We start from the raw sequence: 19,035 nt of genomic DNA on the forward strand, positions 1-19,035 counted from the left end.
CCTGTGCCGGTAAGCCAATAATAACTTAGAACCTGGTAACGTTTGCTTTGCAATATGTGGATTCGACTGTACAGTGTCTAGTTTTACATGTTATTTGTTTCTCTAATCGGGTAATCCGTATTTTGAGAAATGTGTAAATTCACATGAATTACACGAAGCCCTGTTTCAAACGAGAATACAATAATTATTTTTACATCGACACATTGCACAATGGGCGCCATCACCTACGTCTAGTCACAAGGCTACATTGGAAATCTATTTTTCGTACCCAATAATCCGGTTCGGGATGCTTAACTGGGCGGTTTTTTTTCTGGCGTATCCCGTTAGTAAAATCATTTGTTTTAATTTGGAGATCGGTACATATTGACGAGTGTGTGTGTTATTGAATTACAAATGAGGAGATCTTCACAATAATGCTGCGAGTGATTACAGTGTGTCCATCCCTTCTGAATACAGGCGATATAATTACTTAAAATACTCGTCCTTAAATGCCGTTCCGAGCAATACTTAAATGAAATGCATCGAGTAAAGTATGCATTAAACGTGATGTCGCATTGAAGAATGAAATCCCATTGTGCACGGAGATGGAACTCTTCATTTATCAACAACACTGTCATGCCCGTTGCTGTGAGGAATTGGCTATTTTCTCAGCATTTCTCTGATCAGTTCTTTCCTTCGCTGTGTTGAGATTTGCCGAGTTTTCTAAACGGGTGTTTTTAATGATGAAATAAATACGTGTATATTTGGAGAAGAAACCCACGCTTGTTCCCAGCACGATTTCACCGGCGGCTTTCCCCGTCCAGTGTCTGGAAAAAGAGCCACTTATGTACAAAGGAGTCACCTTAGTCCTGAAAGAGAGACGAATGGGCTCGAAAGGGAATTGGTGGCGATTTTGGGTGATGCGGGATGCAATGTTTAATCGACCAGCGATTACACTCGCCCCTCTCAAATCAGAAACGCTGCAAAGAGATTTCTGTGCAGTGGGTTTGCAGCGTTTATGGGATGGCATGACTGTGGGACTCGGCAAAGTCGAACCTACTGGAGGCCAAATTAATGTTAACAAAAATTGTCCAAACCGGCGAAAAATTAAAGACACGTGTGTAATACACAGCGTAATCGACAAAGGAAAATGTATTGCAATGCTAAATATTAGCACTAAACGAGAAAAGCATATATAAAACAGGATTTTGGTTGGGTCACTGATTCTCATTTGTCGACCTTTGGTTAGAGAGCTGAATGAGTGTCAATATTCCACTAAAGCTAGACTTGGATAGCCGAATGGCTCAACGATCAGATTGACCTCAACCCATATTCTACACAACTGAACTTGGACGGGATTGTCTGGCCAACGATGGAAGAATAGAACAGAATCTTATTCTAAACTCTCATTTTGCCACCGTGACTGCCCAGGCCGCGTGCCCCGTGCATTTACCCCTGTCCTCAGGATACTGCGACACTTAATAACTTTCCCCCTCCGAGTTTGTGAATTAATTGGCAAAACAGAAATCATTTAGAGGCTCTGGTAAATTTAAAAGAGTGCATTAACCTATCAGACCTTTACTCCGGCTTCTTGGGGGACAGGGGATATTAGACACAACTTCAAACACAATAGAGTTTTAATAACAAATTTATTTGAACAGATTTGATTTTTTTTGTACACCAAAATGAAATTCTTGTCACCAAATCACAAACTTAAATCGGGTTACAATCAAATCTGACATCAAATATATAATTTATTAACCAACAAACATTTTACTGGTTTTTTTTAACGCGGTGATTCTGTCTTTTAAAAACATAATACAAAATTTGAGGAAAATAAATTACTGTTCGCAGCCTCCATAAGTAATCCAAATATAATTGTTGAAAAAAGAAACATTTAAAGAAAATATCTTATATTTCAGATCAGCAACTGATCCGTCTTTTTAAATTTAAAAAGTTTTTTTTTCATTTCCCCGCCCCCTCCCCCACCCTCTCTAAAAATGGCAGGTTTTTTGAGAATTCGCTTCAAACTCCACTGGCAAAATCGGTGACTGTGGTAATTAATGTCTCGACCGATGTAGCGACAGATAGTCGTGTGGAAAAAAAATATTTGCCAGTTTTCTGACCCTTTACCGGCGGTTTCCACGGCAGTGTTAATGTTTTAGCAATTGAGACGCCACATAAAAAAAACCCTTTAAATAAAATTGAGGGCAACTGAGGTCCAAAGCCTCTCGAATACTTCGCAGTTGCTTAAAGTAACATTGGCGGCGAGTAGGATAATTTGGAAATAAGCTGCGAAATATTTCGATTTCACGACTTATTTTATCTTGAGTCTGTTGTTCAACTAGGTTCCGGGCCAAACCCTATGTATGCGTTTCCTACAGACCAGTTCAATACATAATAATATACTGCACGCTTTGATATCAGATCCTACTGCTTATAGCCAGTTATTAAAATGAAAGTTGTGGGGAGGGAGGAAAGGGTAATGCCGTCCATAGGAACAAATTCACCTGATATAGCCGAGATAACCAAGGCGCTGAGAGGTGTTAGGCACACAGTCGGACTGCAATCCTTGTCTGAACAATACAATTAACCACAGTTGTGGGAATGTCCTTGATTACGCTTTCTTCACCACAGATGTGGACAATGCCAACACGACTGCTAACTGTACATGTTTTAGGAATATCGCCTGCTTGCAGACTTCTTTTTTGATATACAACTCTTTCTCTGCCTCCTCCCTCATTGTGACAGTCAAATATATAATTTAAGAAGAAGGAAAAAAACAAGCGCTTCCCATTCCTTTCTTAGCCCGGCTCAAGCGAGTGTCAGCAGTGACCATTGTCACGGGTCCTGGTTAAAGATCGTGGTGTGTCGGTGTCTCTGAATCAACACTATGGGAAAATACTTCGTCCTGTTGATGCAACCCGGGCGGAGTCATTCTTTTCTCTTTCTGTCTTCTGTTACAAAACCAGACCCGAACAACTTCTTTCTCTAACTGCAAAGTGTCGGCTAGACTCGAGATCTCTTGGGCTGCAGGTTTGGGACACTTGAGAAAATGGGTCTCTAAAGCACCTTTGACACTCACCTCTATAGAAGTGCGCTTCTTTCTCTTCCTGCCCTGGGCCGCTATTTTGTCGATGCTGGTTGGACTGCCCGTGGTCGAGTCCGCTTCTTCCAGCCACTTGTTCAATAAGGGTTTAAGTTTGCACATGTTCTTAAAGCTAAGCTGCAGCGCTTCGAACCTGCAGATTGTCGTCTGCGAGAAGACATTTCCGTACAAGGTTCCCAGTGCCAGTCCCACGTCTGCTTGGGTGAAGCCCAGCTTGATCCGCCTCTGTTTGAACTGCTTTGCAAACTGCTCAAGTTCGTCTGAAGTCGGGGTTTCCTCGTCTGAGTGATCGTGACAGTGGTGGTGCCCGAGATCTCCGTGGTCTGTGTTGTCCCTTAGCCCCGGGTGCATGCTCTGGCCAACTGCGTTGGAAGGAGGTGGTGGGCCGACATGATCGAGCATGCCATTGACGGTGAATGCAGGCTGTGAGTAAATATTGAGAGGCTGCCCGGCCGAGGTTATTGATGAGTTGTGAGCGGTAGTTGTCCCCCATGCACTCGGGTGATTTGTATGCGGCGAATGGTGGGCTATGTGAGGAGAGCGGTGGTGGAGACTGGCCCCAGTGTGAAGATCTTCTCTGCCAGGCTTCACATCCTGCTGGCTCAGGGGACTTGCTGCTAGCGCCGCGGACCATGGGCTGCCTTCAGGTAGAGCCGTCACCCACTGATGGGAGAGGGGATGCCCGTTGCTGGGGAGTCCCTGAAGATAATCACTTTGGATCAGTTTTTGATGGCTCCGAAAGGAGCCCGCTTGCTGCATGCTCGACGAGTCCGTATGAACTATGGAGTTTGAAGTGAGGATACTACTGCTCGGCATGTAGAGATTGGAGGCTGCGGTGGCCATGGCACAACGAATCCCTCAGTAATAATAACCTGCCTACGGGAACAGCTTCAGTCTTTGACAACAAAGCTTAGGTAAGGAGGTCACCAGGGAGGTCAATGACTGGCACCTCCTTGCACCAATTGTAAGCCACGCCAAGGCGAGTAACGGGCCAAAGACATCGGCGTCATGACGTTGCCGACCAATCAGGATGTTAGAGGTGGAGCACCAGTTCCAAATTTGTGTGTGTGTTTTTTTTTATTAAACTCCAAATCTGGACTGTAGACCCGACGAGGAAGTCAATCAAGCTCCGAAGCCCATTGGCTACCCGCTGGGTAACTGACAGGTCACATCTCCCTCACCCAGTCCTGATGGTTAACCCTTGACGGAGCAGGGTGCACGCGTTGTCCTTTTCAATCTGGCAAGTTTTGACCAAAAATCTGTATTGAATCCGAACCCACCCCTCCCCACCCCCCGATTCTTAAAAAATAAATTAAAACACGCTGCAAACCTTCTTTTGAAAAGTTGAGAGTTTTTTTGAGCAATCTACAACTTTGCACGTTCTTTCAGGAAACAACCGGTTCAAATGATCCTGCAGCAAGCATCGTGGATGGTTATTTAATGCACACAGTATATCACCGAGCTCGAGTTAACAATAACTAATGTTCATTTTCGATAGAGTCAGTTCAGATTATATTTGGGCAACGGATTTGCCACTTTGCTTTCACCTAGGAAGTTAAAAATTGTAGCTGTTGGCCAGCCTTTTTTCCGGCTATTAATTATTCTCCTTTTATTGGGGATATAATATCATTAGGACACAGAACGTCGCCAGCTATATAATAATTGCTTATTAAAAATGTAAATCATGTGCATATTTGTGTGTGGTGCAGCGTCAAATACCAGCACTGGACCCTGGCTGCGACGAATATGTAACTCCCTTAATGACAGAGCCTTCTGAAATTATTTATGTCAATAAGTCTTTTCAAAGGAAGGGGACTTTTCACAGGCAGTGCAATGCGAGCGAGAAATTAGTATCATAGGACCAACCACCTGGTTCGTTAAGTCCCTTATTCCTTGCAAGTCTGATAGGAAATGATGAGACATTTTATAGACATTTTGAGATGTAGGTACGCGGAATAATTACATTTGACATCGGAATAACAGCTTCAGAGTCCAGCTATTGGTTTGAAATTCCATTAAATACAACGAGAGATCCTAGGTTAAGATTGATTTAAATTTGCATACATTTTCATATATTTAGGGCAAAATAAAGGAACGCCGGCAGAAGCTCTAAGCCATTGCCGACGACACTTTCTCTAAATTCAGCTGAGCTCGAATTTCGAGGGATCTACAGCACGGTGATAGGTGAGTATTTTCCAGTTCACTGTTACCTTCCAGTACTGCAATAGGCCGCAATCCGGTATGGTTTTATTTTAATATTTAAAAATATACAGCTTTGTCATACGTTCTCAACATTGTTTTGTGATTAATGGAGCTGCTACTTGTGCACCCTTTTTCGCTTTAGCATGTGCTGTTGGGCTGAGAACTTAAAAGTGCCTGGCAAATTAATTTGCAATGTTTACCATTGACTATCGGCGAGAATTAGCGTCCCTGATGTCTCGCACCGAAAGGCGAACAATGCAATAACATCGTTTAAAAAACAGAGCGCGATCAATTCGCGGACAAGGGCCAATATAGCAGTGCCAGGGTAGTTAGTGCACAGAGTGTCTGTCCCTACATCTTGCTGTGTGAAGCGTATCTCTCCACCGGACTCAGTAAGTAGCAGTGCAAACAGAAGATTCTCTCTCAATACTGGGGCTGCTTTTGTTCCAGTAAAGTTTGAGCGTCCTGTGATACTAAACGGGTTTTCCCCCCCTCTGTCGGGGTACGGAGGGTGGGGAAAGAAATCTAGACTAGTTTCACTTGCCGAACCTGTCACTTTCAAGGTCAAGACAAAGGGGGAGAAAACACTGTCGTCCAAATCTTTCTGAACAAGTTAAGTTTCTAAAGTAACCGAAGCATCGGAGAGTTACCGTGTCGCGGTTTAACTGTGGCAGAAGAAATCAGGCGTCAACAATTGTCAGTAAAACATCGTGAAAAGTACTTTTAATTTGATAAACAGACAATATCTGACCTCTGAACGCCGTAATTTTAATCTATAATGTTGTTTCGTCAAATGTAGCGCACAAAGGTTAGAAGATCACATCAGTTGCCGAAGCTGGATTTACGGTTGGTTGTTTTAGTTCGATTTGTCACGTTATCTGTGCTGTGTTTCTAAAAGGACTGATGGAGGAATTTCCCTCTTGGCTCTTTCATGTTAGACTAACAGGCGCTAACTTTCCAAGTGTAACAGATGCGGCTCTCAGACGCCCTTTTATGCTGATTTCCTTATTCATAGACACATTTTTGCGCCGATGATCTTGGTTACCATAGAGAGAGAAATAAAAGAGAGAACAGTGGTCACATTATACCATATATCCAAGGAGCAGAATAAAAGAGGCCAATTCAAACAAGTAGACTGGCCGGACATGGGAGAGGGAGTGAGCGAAAAAAGCACAAGGGTGCTCTGGGTTACTGTTAATCGGAGCATATATATATATATATATGTAAAATAAATATTTCTTATTTAGTGTTAAATGAGTCACTCTGCAAGAAAAGGACAAGTTTTCCGCCTCGGGTTTGTATTTATTTATTGGATAGATTTCCAGCCGTTGTCAATGGGGTAAAACAGCATAAAACCCAGTGTACAAACTGTCAATCAGTGTCACGACCTTTTAACTCGAACTTCACCTGCCTCTGTGAGCACTTCTGTTACAAAAAGTACATTGTGTCCCGCCAGATCCTGTTGAAATCCATGCACTTTGCTTTAAAAGAGGCGCTTTCTCGTCATTCGGCCACACGAATTTGGTTTCGTTTTTAATTGAATTCTTTATCAATGGAGAATGTAGATTACTCGCTGGTTAATCCGATGTTCACCCATTGGAATAGGCAAATCGGAGGCGCGAAATGGCATTTTCCCTTAAAGACCGTTTGCTTATCAATTAGTCCCCGTCCAGAGAATGTTTAAGGACATAAGGTATAGCGGGAGGGAGAACCAGAGAACATATGTGCACTCACGAAGATACTAAATTATGAAGTTAATATAACACCATGTGGTTTTTTATTAGCATTAAGTAATTTATTTTTAGTTGATCTGTATATTTCAACTTTCAGACATCGCACTGTCAGAGATACTGCGAATACATAGAGAATCACTAAGGTCCACTTCTGTTTATATTTTCTTAGCAAACCTAATGAAGCGAAATTACCGCATCTTCCGATTGCTAATGGGCGACTGCTGAAACTTAGAAGAAAATCAGATTGTGGTATCCCTTTTTTTAAATAGAAAAAGTCCTATTGCAATTCTACACATTTAGCCGCAGTGCGCTGTCGACCTTAATAAATCTAAATAAAGTAGCTTGAGTGTATGAAACTGTCTGATCTGAAAGCACGGGATGCTTGTCTCCAATCTATGTTCTTAATGTATCGTCCGCAGAAATATTGAGAGCAATTTGATTTAAATAGCTTTGCTCAATTTATTTTGAAATTTCTTTAAGAACGGCCCAGTATTCATGAAACAAATGGAAAGTTCTGTTAAGTGTCAGTGGCTGATATTTCTTTACTGCTCCTGGTAGATGCCAGTGAAACGCTCATTCTTTGTCAATGCTTCGAACAGATTGGAGAAAGGGCGTGGCGAGTAACATATTCAGATAAATATATACTGTGTATACTGTATATCTGAGACACTAGCAGTACTGGTTAAAGCGGTGACATTATTCGCGGTACTCTGCGAGTGATAAATCAAGAGAGTAGGATGAAACAATAAACAGATGTTCTTCATTGTTCTGGGTTTAGAAACTTAAAAACGCTCTTTTTGATGCATTTGCCATCCTTGCTAGTCCCTTGTACAGAGTACAGCTTCCCCGCATCCTCTCGAATACCCACACTGAGTAAATATGAGCTGCTATTGTAATGTGTTGTCAGGCGGCTGTTTGTTTCAATTAAATCAGTTCCATATTTCTGATGCTTAAACGGGCGTTTGACAAAGATTTGTAGCCTGCCTATAATATCTCTGACGCTCAGCGCTCTGATTTTGGACCTTTATACGGGTGTAATGTGTGTGTGTAGATGCATGTATGTTGTTTATATAGTTGAACAGAAATATCAGTCTTTTCTATGAGATGCTGTGGGGATGGCAGGACACTGGCGGCGCATCTCACAGATAGAAACCATAGTACAGTATCTTACTGGCTCTCGAAGCAAAAACACAAACAATTAAATAGCCGTGTCGAAGACGAGAAACGCTACGAACAATTGGTGCACGGGATAGATAGGACCGATTTATTAAAGATTGGAGCATCACCGATACTGAACGTTCATCTCAGTGCAAAGATACTGACCCGACCAATTTTTAATCGAATATATATTAATGTACATATAGCACAGACAAGGTGCTCGCGTGAAATTGTCCACACAGCGTGGAAATACATCAAAGGGAAAAAATCCTCGGGTATTTATCGCCTATTCGCCCTGAGCATTGTGTCGGCCTATTTGGAAATTCATGACAGGCCGAAGGGAAACCCTCCCCATTTCGATATCTGTCCATGTTTAATTACAATCCTTTTAATTTTAATTCAAGCAATCCACTTGCGTATACATCGCTAAATGAAGAACAACGTGTAATCGGTTTCAGAAAGAAACGAGTATTGGGCAATGGCCAGTGTGTTTTAAGTGATGGTTTTTACTCGGGATGGTTAGATGAGCGTTTGATAAGCCCTCCGTGCTATTTATTTGAAACAGGCGATGACTGCTGAGTGCATGTCGTTCGGGGAGCAGGTTTGTGAGTGAGATAATTTAAAAGTGAGTGAAGCTTTGTGCGGAGAGGTGTGTCCACGAGAACTGTTACAACAGGCTGCAAAGGCCACCGAGAGAAGGAGATGTGGCAATTGGTGCCGGACCAAACAGATCGTAGGGAGTCTGGGTTACAGACAGGGGCTGAATGAATCTTAAACGGACCCTGACAGGATGGGGCTGAAATGAATCTTCGTGCGACTCGAAAGGGGAGGGTCATCACCGAGGTTGTTTACAAATAAAGATTGGAACGCTCATGCGATGCCAGCCCATGAGAAGGAAGAGACTCCTGTATAGACGGAGCTCCGAGTCTTTGAATTCTAACACGACAATAGCAGTGAGGTGAAAAGATTACACCTGGTAGTACGTAATCCTACCCCGAAAAATGGGGGTTTAAAACCTTTTCTTAAGCGAATAAGATAACCATGATTTTGAAATAGATTGCACTTTAGATCCAAATCCTTGCACACGCAGATTTGTGTTAAGCCCTTGTGAGCGACCCATAGATAAAGCCCCAATACAGCAAGTGTTTTATTTTAGGGAAAAGCACAGACACAGCGAGAAAGGAGTTAAACACTGCCGAAGTAGCAATGTCATCCCTGCTCTGTAGAACCACGTTCCTGGCAGATTCGGCTACTTAAATATCGGGGGGTTTTTCCAGAGAGAAAAAGATAATAAAAAAAAGTCGCCCTTCCCTCGGCGGGATCTGTGACAGGGTTCCGACTACTGGTGATGCTGTGAGTGCTGTCCATTCAGTAATAACCCCGAGACAGCGGGAAGCCAGCCTATTCTGGGTAAAATATGGAATGTCTCCAAACTTTTAGTTTCAAAGCAACTGCAAGAAAGCAGAGAAATCGAATTGCAAATCCATATATGATAGTTATAAAGCAACCCATGTGTGTTAGGTTGCTGCACAGATAAACACTGAACACATCGTTGCAGATTATGAGATATTCGAAACGATTGCTCAATAATAAGTTTCCCTGAATTATTAGGTTTACCATTTTATTCACCGTTTTGGTCTTCATCACCTAACTCCGGGGTTTATTGAGTTAGTTTTGTTTTTAAAAATCGTCTTGAAGGGATTACATAAGGTGATCGTGCAGTGAGCAAGTCAGGGGTTTGACGAGATGGGGCTGCGTGGCTTTGGGCATTTCTGATAGTTTTGTGGTTAAGAATCAGCTCACGTTAACCTCGGGTAAAGGCCCATGCCTCCTCTCTGGAATAGGCAAGGTGCCTGTTTACAAGAACACGGCGGCCTTCACACCTTTAGTGTCTTTTTAATTGGGAAGCTGCGGGGAAGTTTTCGAAGAGGTCCAGCGGAGGACACATCAGGCGATGGATGCTGAGAAATGCACGGGCTGCTTCTGATTATTGTTCCGTAAAAAAAGGGCTTCATGTCAGATCGGCCAATACCTGCTGGTTGGCATTGCTTCAGATAGCAAGATATCTTAATGTCAATACATCGATCAAGTTTCCAAAACGTTTCTCGAAGCAGCTCGTTGCCAGCCACGATACCCTCCAGAAACTAGGACCTGTCTCTTTATTGGGATGGGAGTAGATTATTAGTAATCAAAATTCATAATTAAAATAAAGCAACGTCATGAGATAAGGGAAACGATTTTTGTTTGAATTAATATTCTTCCAGGACAGAGCACAAACAAGAATGATTTATGTAATGTCGATAATGCTGAATGATAATGCTGAAAGCATGTCGGATCATTGCAACCCTAGACTTCTTACTAACCCTTAACCGATCATAAAGAATGGATTCGATCTAAAGTAATAAATACAGCACATTTTATTAAAAACATCGAATAATATTTGTGTTACAGATTGCTAGTTTGAGGTATCAATTCTTAACTATTTACATGACTTAATCTACATATCATAAAACATACATTATGTCCCGACGTTACCCCTTACCTGTTTGTTAACTGGACAATGTTATTTTTAACAATCAATTTTATTTGCAACTTTCCATTTTTCTAGAAAAAGCACCAATATTACCAAAAAGGCAGTCTGTTCCTCGGTCAAACAGTTAGGAACAGATGTCAAAACCTATACACCATTGTTTCCCGTTTTGTTTTGGGCTTGGATTTAGATAACGTGTAATGTTCGTTAAAATGAAAGCATCTTAAAAACGACATCTTGTCGTTGCGTTCTAATCTTTAAAAATGCTTAATTTAAAACTGATTTTTTTTCCAGGGACCACACTGTGTATGGACTTATTGTGACAACATTGAAAGGCAGCATGTGTGAGCTGTAGACCGCTGTCTCTTTAAAACGGGACAGCAACATCTGTGCAGCGACATTACCGCGGACTTCTGAGGTTTCATCGGACCTGCTCACGGGAATAATTTTTCTCAATTTTTGTCAATACAAATGGTTATCCCAGAGGTTGCCACTCTTTGAATCTGGGCTACTCTGGAACAGAAGCAACAAAAAAAAGACTTAAGAAAATATTTTACTTTCGACGAAATTGCCTTTTAAACATCTGGCCCATAATTCGCGCCATGGTTTCAAGTCTGATCGTTATCAATGCCGAATGAGATTTTATTTTACACAAATGCTTTATTTTGGAGGTGAGGGGAGGTGTTTGAAACAATACCTGGGTCAAGGTTTCAATCGTGCATACCTCACGTTAATTCGTGAAATGCACAAGCATTCCTGTGTAAAAGTTTTAATCTACTGGCAAAAGGGAAATATAGGTGGTTTTGAGCTATCATGATGAATTCCAGAATTGATCACACTTAAAAAACTTCTCCATCTGTACCTCAGTAAAATAGAATGACTTTATTTGTCCAGTCATGCGAAGCCAAGAGTCAGACCTCATTACGGTTAATATATCCAATTATATGTTACCCATAACGTCAATATATATTAACCCTATAATATGATAAATGCAATACGTATTAGCTCTATAATATATTAGATTTATTTATATATATAGACTTGGGCTGGGTTTAAATTTGAAAGAAACCTGCAAAATGCTGGAACTTAAAACAGCAAATGCTGGAAAGCCACAGAACAACGAGCAGCACCCGCAAGGAGAAATGACAAGTTAATCTTCCAGTGCAGATCCATTGGTCAGAACTCAGGAAGGACCCCGACCCTAAATATTAACTTGCCCTTTTCAGATAGTGAAGGGGTACGCCGTGTGTTCCCAGCATAAAAATGATTTATTTCAATGCACCTTCGTGTTGTTGCTTTGCCTGATAATAAAATTCACACATCTGCCACATAAAGCTACACTGCAAGTGTTAATCATAATGTTTGTCTTTGAAAGACAACGTTAAGGAAGAGTCTGGTTCTCTCACCAGCACGACAGGATGAGGCAGGGAACTTGCCATCCAGGTAATCAGATATATTGCAGGATGATTAGGAAAAGTTACTGATGAAACAATCTGTTCGCAGTTACAAATACATTTACCGAGCACAGAATCATTTGTTATTTGACACTAATTCAAATAAAAACAATAAAATTGTGCTACCATATTAGCTACCCTTGTCTGACAAATACTTCCTTAGCAAGCGCTCGGAGTGATATATTGTGCCTTAGATCTAATTATAAATGATAAAAGTTAGATTACTCAAATATAAAATCTGTGCATCTTAAATAACGAGAGAGAAGAGTTTGCCTTTGGTTGTTTTGGTTTAAGATTAGTTTGGAAAGTACAATATCTAACATCACAAACTCACGATATGTTTGCAAATAGTTTTTAATGTACTCGCTGGAATTGTTTGGTTTGTTTAAATGAAATTACAATATGGAATGTGAAACCCCCTCCACTAACAGAAGAGCAATCTCCTTAGAAGCACATTGCCAAGTCGATGCCATTTCTGATTCACTTTGAACTCGTTTTTCTGCACTGATAACAGATGCCTTTTATAAAACACAAACAAATTCGCAAAGTTAGTAATTTGCAACAAATTGAATACATATAACGGAATAATATCAGATTCAGCTCATGTTATGCGCTCTCAACCATTTTTCAACAAAGTTAAAGAATAACTTTATGCACATTAATGGGTGCCATTCAAAGATTTCGGCCGCGTGCTCCGTTACCATTTGTTAAACAGTGTAGATGCTGTAGAGAGCCTGCAAATCTGCAGTATAATATCAATACACTGCGATTACAAGTCTTGCTCTTGATGTTTAGATTGAACAAATAGACCGGTGTTATATTCATTTAAGAAATAACACACGTAACGTAAAATGCGAAACTGTTTAAAAAATAAGTTTATTTTCTAAAGGAAGGGAACTGCAGGGAATCTGAAGTCACTTTGGTTACACTCCCTGCTGACTCAGTACTCTGCCTCACCTTTTAACTACAGCACAGTCGAAGCTACGTGCCGCGCACGTTTCGGTCATATCACTTTAAATTAAACAGGCTGAACGGTTGGGATGGCGATATAATGGGAACCTAAATTGTTTAACGCGATATATTTCGCATGTAATGACCCACAGAGCAATGCGAAGACACCAGGTATTGTTCATCACTGTCGCAACACTCAACAGTGCTTTGTACATGGGCTGTTTCCTTCAATTAGGACACAGACATGTTTGGTTTAGAAGGAATCCGTTTATCATTGTCCCATTTTTGGTGCTTAGCTTTTTCGTATTTGCCTTTAGAACCTAGTTTCCAACAGTTTTTCTCTCTCTAATATGATGAGGAATTATATCTAGCTAACTCTGGGTAATTCAATGCCTTATATAACACGAATTGCAGGGGACCTGATTCGCTTCACTCCTCTCACGGATGGTCTCACCAGTTTGCACCGTGATTCTTACTGTACAGGTGAGCGGCCAGAGAGAACAGAATTGACCTGGTCGCTATCAAAAACGACACAAATGCATTGGAAAATAACGCGCAAACGACGTCGTTACGCACAGCGACCAGCTCAATTCTTTCCCTCCAGGGAGTTAGATGAGTATTTGTAATCCCTCATTATGACATTGCGACTAATAAAAAAACATCTAGTGTAGGAAAGAAGCGTGGTCTGAGCGACACCCTGACTCACTGATAATGACAATGGAAGCTCAATAGTTGTTTAACCGGAACACTGTTCTAAAAATGACCAGGGAGGCCAGTATTTCTTTTTCGTTAAACAGGAGTGAGTGAATAAGAACGTTTTAGTTTATAGGTTTAAGTCTGATGCCAGGATGTGAGGGGGCAATTTCGTAGAGTGACCCTGCATAAACTGAACACAGGTTCAACTCCAACAAGAATCACCCAGCTCCTATTCTGTTAACACAAAATCGACGCAGCGACACTGGCGGGGAGAAATATGGAAGAAACAGAGGTTTCTTCACACAGGCAGGGGAGCTTTTGTGGACCACCCCCCCCTCACCTCACCCCCATGTTTTTACTACAATCCAGGTATTTGAATTGAAGGTAGAACCATTCCTCCAAGCACCAGCTCCAAGCCTGTGCTGATCAGATTTACCCGACCAATTCCCATTGCCCTGCGAGGACCGAAGTTACTTTGTAGCTGTATTTACATCTGTTAACGAATGGTGTTTGTTTTCGCCAAGTGTCTCTTTATATTTTGCCACGCGAAAATAGATAATTGTGTTGTTTTCTTTTGTGCAATGTATTGGCTTAATCTATTCGAGCAAAGCAGTTAAATTATCTGGGCCGCTATTTTTATTCATTGTTTTGTAAGTGTTTCATAATAGAAATGAGAAGTATATATTCAAAATAACATTTTATTTAACTCTTTCACATAAAGGTTTGTGCTTCACTATATTGCCAGTGAATTGGAGTTTGAAGATGCAGTTTTCAGTCGGGTGAAGGTGCTTTACAAATATTATTGACCTTTGTGAAGTTACATTGGGTCAAATGTTTAAATCATATCTATTTCAATAAAACATGACTCATACAATGGTAAATTAATATATTTTGAGCTCAACTTGAGATTTTGTTGAACATTATTTTGTATATTGTGATGGCTATTTAACAATCTGTTGCAGCAGGATTTCTGAAGAACTTTGGAATTGTCTTTTAGTACTTTCAGAAGTCTGCTTAACACAGTGAATGCATCTTTAAATTGAAGTTCAGTATCTTTTAATTGCTGATGGATGTTAAATTAATCTCGCTCAAGTTCTCAATTTAAACCCATTGAATATGAACTATTTTAAATCGTCCTTTAAAACTAACAGATGGAATCAGAAACTGTTTGAATTCAAACTTTTAGTCATTTTTGAACAGGTTGATTTTGTGAATGCATAGCTCTTAATGATGCCACAGTAGCATGTGTATATGAAACAATATAATTCTTTTGAAAAAATATTTGCTTCTTTGATTTCATTTTGCAAAATTATTTTTTTATTTGGCAACTACTCCCTAAAATCACATGAACAAATGATAACTAAATTAATGTACTACATTTAATAGACAGCCTTGTAAACAGCAGGAGATTCTAGTTGGATGAGGAGCTAGATAAGATATCCCTGTTGAAGCTTTTTAGTTTTTAAGGACTGTTGTTATATCACAAAACAAACCATGATATATTAATATATAGAGATTCCATTACACTCTTCATTCTGTACCAGTGCTTATGTGATTGGAACAAAGGCTATTCTGTTTTTTTCCAACCATGTCACCAAACAAGATGTTATGCAGACAGCTGGCTCAAATGAATCATTGATGAGGAAGACTGATGTGCCCTTGTTGGGCATTTTATTCCAATAACAACAAAGCTTAATTTTTGTGTACCATGTAGAAACCTGGGCTTGTCTCTGGTTCGTCTCCATTCTAAATCAGAAAAATTACTGTAGAGTGATAGTGATCTAAATATTACCCAGCTTGATCCTGGAAGTAACCAATATCCATCCTTCTGCAATTGTAAGATGAAGGAGTCGGGGCTCATGAGAACGATGTGATGCAGATCTGTCATGGAGTTCGGTGCCCCTCTCAAGAACTGTTCTAGTGTGTGATATATATATATTTATATACACATCTCTCTCTCTCTCTCTCTCTATATATATATATATACACACACATTTGCATTAATTTGCCCATGTAAACAAGGAATGGTTTTGACATTCTGTCTCAAAGAGAAACACAAACACACACACTCACACATATATATATATATATCTACACATTTATATATGAATATATATTTATTTTATATATATATAGACACACACATACATACATACATGTACATATATCTATATATATTATACACTCATGTGTGTGTATTAAAATTTCTGTTGCAAGTTTAAGAGTTAAAGGTATACTCTTTAGGATAGAATGTCAAAACCATCCCTTGTTTACATGAGCAAATTACTGCAAACTTCCCAGTACATCTTTCTGCACTAAATTCACTGTTTGGCTGCAAAAAAGAGCTAACTTACTCCGAATGTTTAGGATTGTCTTATTGCTGTTTTGCTGTTGCCTTTCACTCTGTCAATAGATTGTTTGATGCCTTTATTCTTTGTTGAATAATTTTTTCAGGATTTTTACAACAAAGTCAATACCTGCTACTATAAACTGGAGAATATGTCCCAAAGTACTGGAATCTCTTGGCTTTGTCTTACCGCATTCTCTTCCTGACCACTGACCAGCCCAGATCACCAATGGACAGTGCCCCAAGACTCACAAATTGTATATCAGGAGTACGAGTAAGAATAAGAAAAATAATAACAGTGATTACCACAGTCGCACACTCGCAAGGCAAAGACTGTCCACTTTTAAGAAGTGAAATGTATAATGGGTTACAGAGAACTGAAGTACACAGGGCAGGTTGATGAGTATTTAGGCATATTTAAAATAAACTGAAACCAGCAGCTTTGATACAAAGCTTTAGCAACGTCCACATTTAGTCAAATGTTTTATTGGCTCGGTTTCTGTGTTGGACTTTTTTTCTCTCTATCTGCTTGGGAGGTATCTCCTTTTTACATTGATATTGGGTTTGATGTTAGTTTATATTAATAATAATGCTGTACAAAATAACAGTGTCCTGTCATTACTATGGCACATTTACTCATATACTGCCTAGAGACAATGCTGCAAAATAGATAGAAATGTATCACAATGTCTTGGACAAAGTACTTTTAGGGCTACATAAAATCTGTTGATTGTTATCGTGAGAAAAAATATTTAATTAGCAATCACAATCCATTTCAGACAAAAGCACAATGTAGGCAATTATAAGATAGCTTTACAATTACTGGCCGAGATTGTCTCAATAGGTTAAGAAGATGGCTCACCAAACTAGCTGACATATTTGAATAGATAGCAATTCTTACTAAACTAATAGCAAAAGAAAGTTAATTTGATTGTATTTTAAATACACGTCAGCTTTTTAAAATGGGTTAAAATATAAGAAATTCTAAAAAAATATAATAGGGTGTGTAAGTTTTCTGTGCTCAGTAATATTGTAGTTAAAAAGGCCTTACAGATACCATAAGTTTTTCTGTAATTAAAAAAAAATACTCCTTAGAGATACTTGCACTCTATACCAATAATACAGTAATTTAAAACAAATCCTTACTTTCTCTCTCCTTTTATGTCTTCTTTCCTGAAGGCAATATTACAGTACAGTTCCACAGACAAAGGCAACTCTGGTGCTTCATCTAAGTGACCATTTTTCATGGGTGTGGCCAGACAATGAGTGTTGGCAAGCTATTCGTCCATGGGGCTCATCACAGATAAGCTTCTGATCACTCAAAGTTGTCACCTGCCATTCCAGGAGGCGGGGGTGGCAGGTGGAGGGTCTCTGGACACCAATTAGGCATGGTAACCCTGGCCAATTGCTTCTGTTTTCCACTCTCCCTTAAACCAGGCATGCTGAGCTTAATTGCTGAGCCTGTAGGAGTCTACGTACTCCTAGCAAAAAATACTGAACTCGGAGAGGTTCAACAGAAAAGGTTTAATTGTTGAGGCTGCATGCTGAACACAAAATGGAGTCAGAGACTACACAAAGCACAACTCTCTTTCATCAGTGCACAGCTTCGACTGCTCCTCCCCCGCTCTGGGCTTAACTATGTTGCAGATCGAGTTTCTTAAAGGTGTGATCCTTCTTAAAGGCATGACGCCTGATTTATAGTCTACAGACCGGAAAGCGGATTGTGTCCTTTCTGTGATCGGTACGCCACACAGCTCCCCCCAGAATCCGCTAGTAGGGAGTGTACGAACCAGCGTGGCGGCTTGATGGCACGGCCGGAACGGCTCTTGGCGGTTGGTGTCGGGAGCAGGGTGGTCGGATGCGTCAGGCTCTTAGGCGGTCTGCCCCGTGGTGGGGGCTGGCCCACTTGAACGGGTTCGTCGGGCTCTAGGTGCACCAGCTTGAGCCGGTCGACCGACACCTTGTCAGTTCTGCCGCCCACTTCGAGGAGGAAGAACTTGTTCCCCGTCTGGAGTACCTTGTAGGGTCCATCGTATGGGGGCCGTAGAGGTCTTCGGTGGGCGTCATGGTGCACGAAAACAAATTTGGCCATGTGCAGGCTAGGTGGTATGCGGGTTGCTGGTTCGCCGTGCCGGCCGGTGGGTGCCGGAGCGAACTGTTGTGCTCGGTTGGCGAAAGCGTGGCGTTGCTGGTCAGCTGACCAGGGGGTCGTGGCGGTGGGAAGGAACTCTCCGGGTACGCGCAGCGGCTGGCCGTACACGAGTTCCGCCGCCGAGGCTTGCAGGTCTTCCTTGACCGCGGAGCGTAGGCCGAGTAGCACCCACGGGAGGCGGTCGATCCAAGCCTCGTCCTCGAGGCTGGCGCGGAGAGACGCCTTCATGGACCTGTGGAATCGCTCGCATAGTCCATTGGCTTGGGGGTGGTAAGCCGTGGTGCAGTAAATGGCCATCCCGAGGATTCGGGCGATGGCGGCCCACAGATCAGAGGTGAACTGCGGGCCTCTATCCGACGTCATGCCAGAGGGGACACCGAACCGAGTGACCCAGGTACCGATGAACGCCCTCGCGATGTTGCCGGTGGTGGTGGATGTCAGTGGAATGGCCTCAGGCCAGCGGGTGGTACGGTCCACAATTGTCAGCAGGTGCGTGTGACGTTGTGATGGCGGCAGGGGGCCGACGAGGTCAATGTGGATGTGGTCGAACCTTCTTTCTGGCACGGTGAACTCCTCAAGTGGGGCTTTGACGTGCTGGTGGATTTTGGCACGCTGGCAAGCTATGCAGGATCTGGACCAGACACGCTCATCTTTGCGCAGGCCGTGCCAGACAAATCGGTAGGCCACCGGTCTAATGGACGCGCGGGTGCCGGGGTGTGAGAGG

At 41.5% G+C, this 19,035-nt stretch overlaps 1 protein-coding gene and 1 long non-coding RNA gene across 3 annotated transcripts; one reads left to right on the forward strand and one right to left on the reverse strand.

Annotated features, from left to right (window-relative positions):
- Nucleotides 1-1,617: 1,617 nt before the first annotated feature.
- On the reverse strand, nt 1,618-3,998 carry LOC147124945 (POU domain, class 3, transcription factor 4-like). Its single transcript, XM_086006359.1, has one exon. It carries the CDS (start codon nt 3,929-3,931, stop codon nt 2,834-2,836), a length of 1,098 nt encoding a protein of 365 aa, XP_085862485.1. The 5' UTR covers nt 3,932-3,998; the 3' UTR covers nt 1,618-2,833.
- Nucleotides 3,999-4,493: 495 nt separating this feature from the next.
- On the forward strand, nt 4,494-16,321 carry LOC147124946 (uncharacterized). Of its 2 annotated transcripts, XR_015079283.1 has the most exons (3): nt 4,494-5,272; nt 6,090-6,136; nt 11,006-16,321. It is a non-coding gene; the product is annotated as an uncharacterized LOC147124946 (long non-coding RNA). The 2 variants fall into 2 exon arrangements; XR_015079284.1 differs by lacking the exon at nt 6,090-6,136.
- The last annotated feature ends 2,714 nt before the right edge of the window (nt 16,322-19,035 follow it).

This window comes from Somniosus microcephalus, chromosome 1 (assembly GCF_052327205.1).
Source record: "Somniosus microcephalus isolate GS21.2 chromosome 1, FLI_Smic_1.0, whole genome shotgun sequence".
In the NCBI taxonomy this organism is placed as follows: Eukaryota; Metazoa; Chordata; class Chondrichthyes; order Squaliformes; family Somniosidae; genus Somniosus; species Somniosus microcephalus.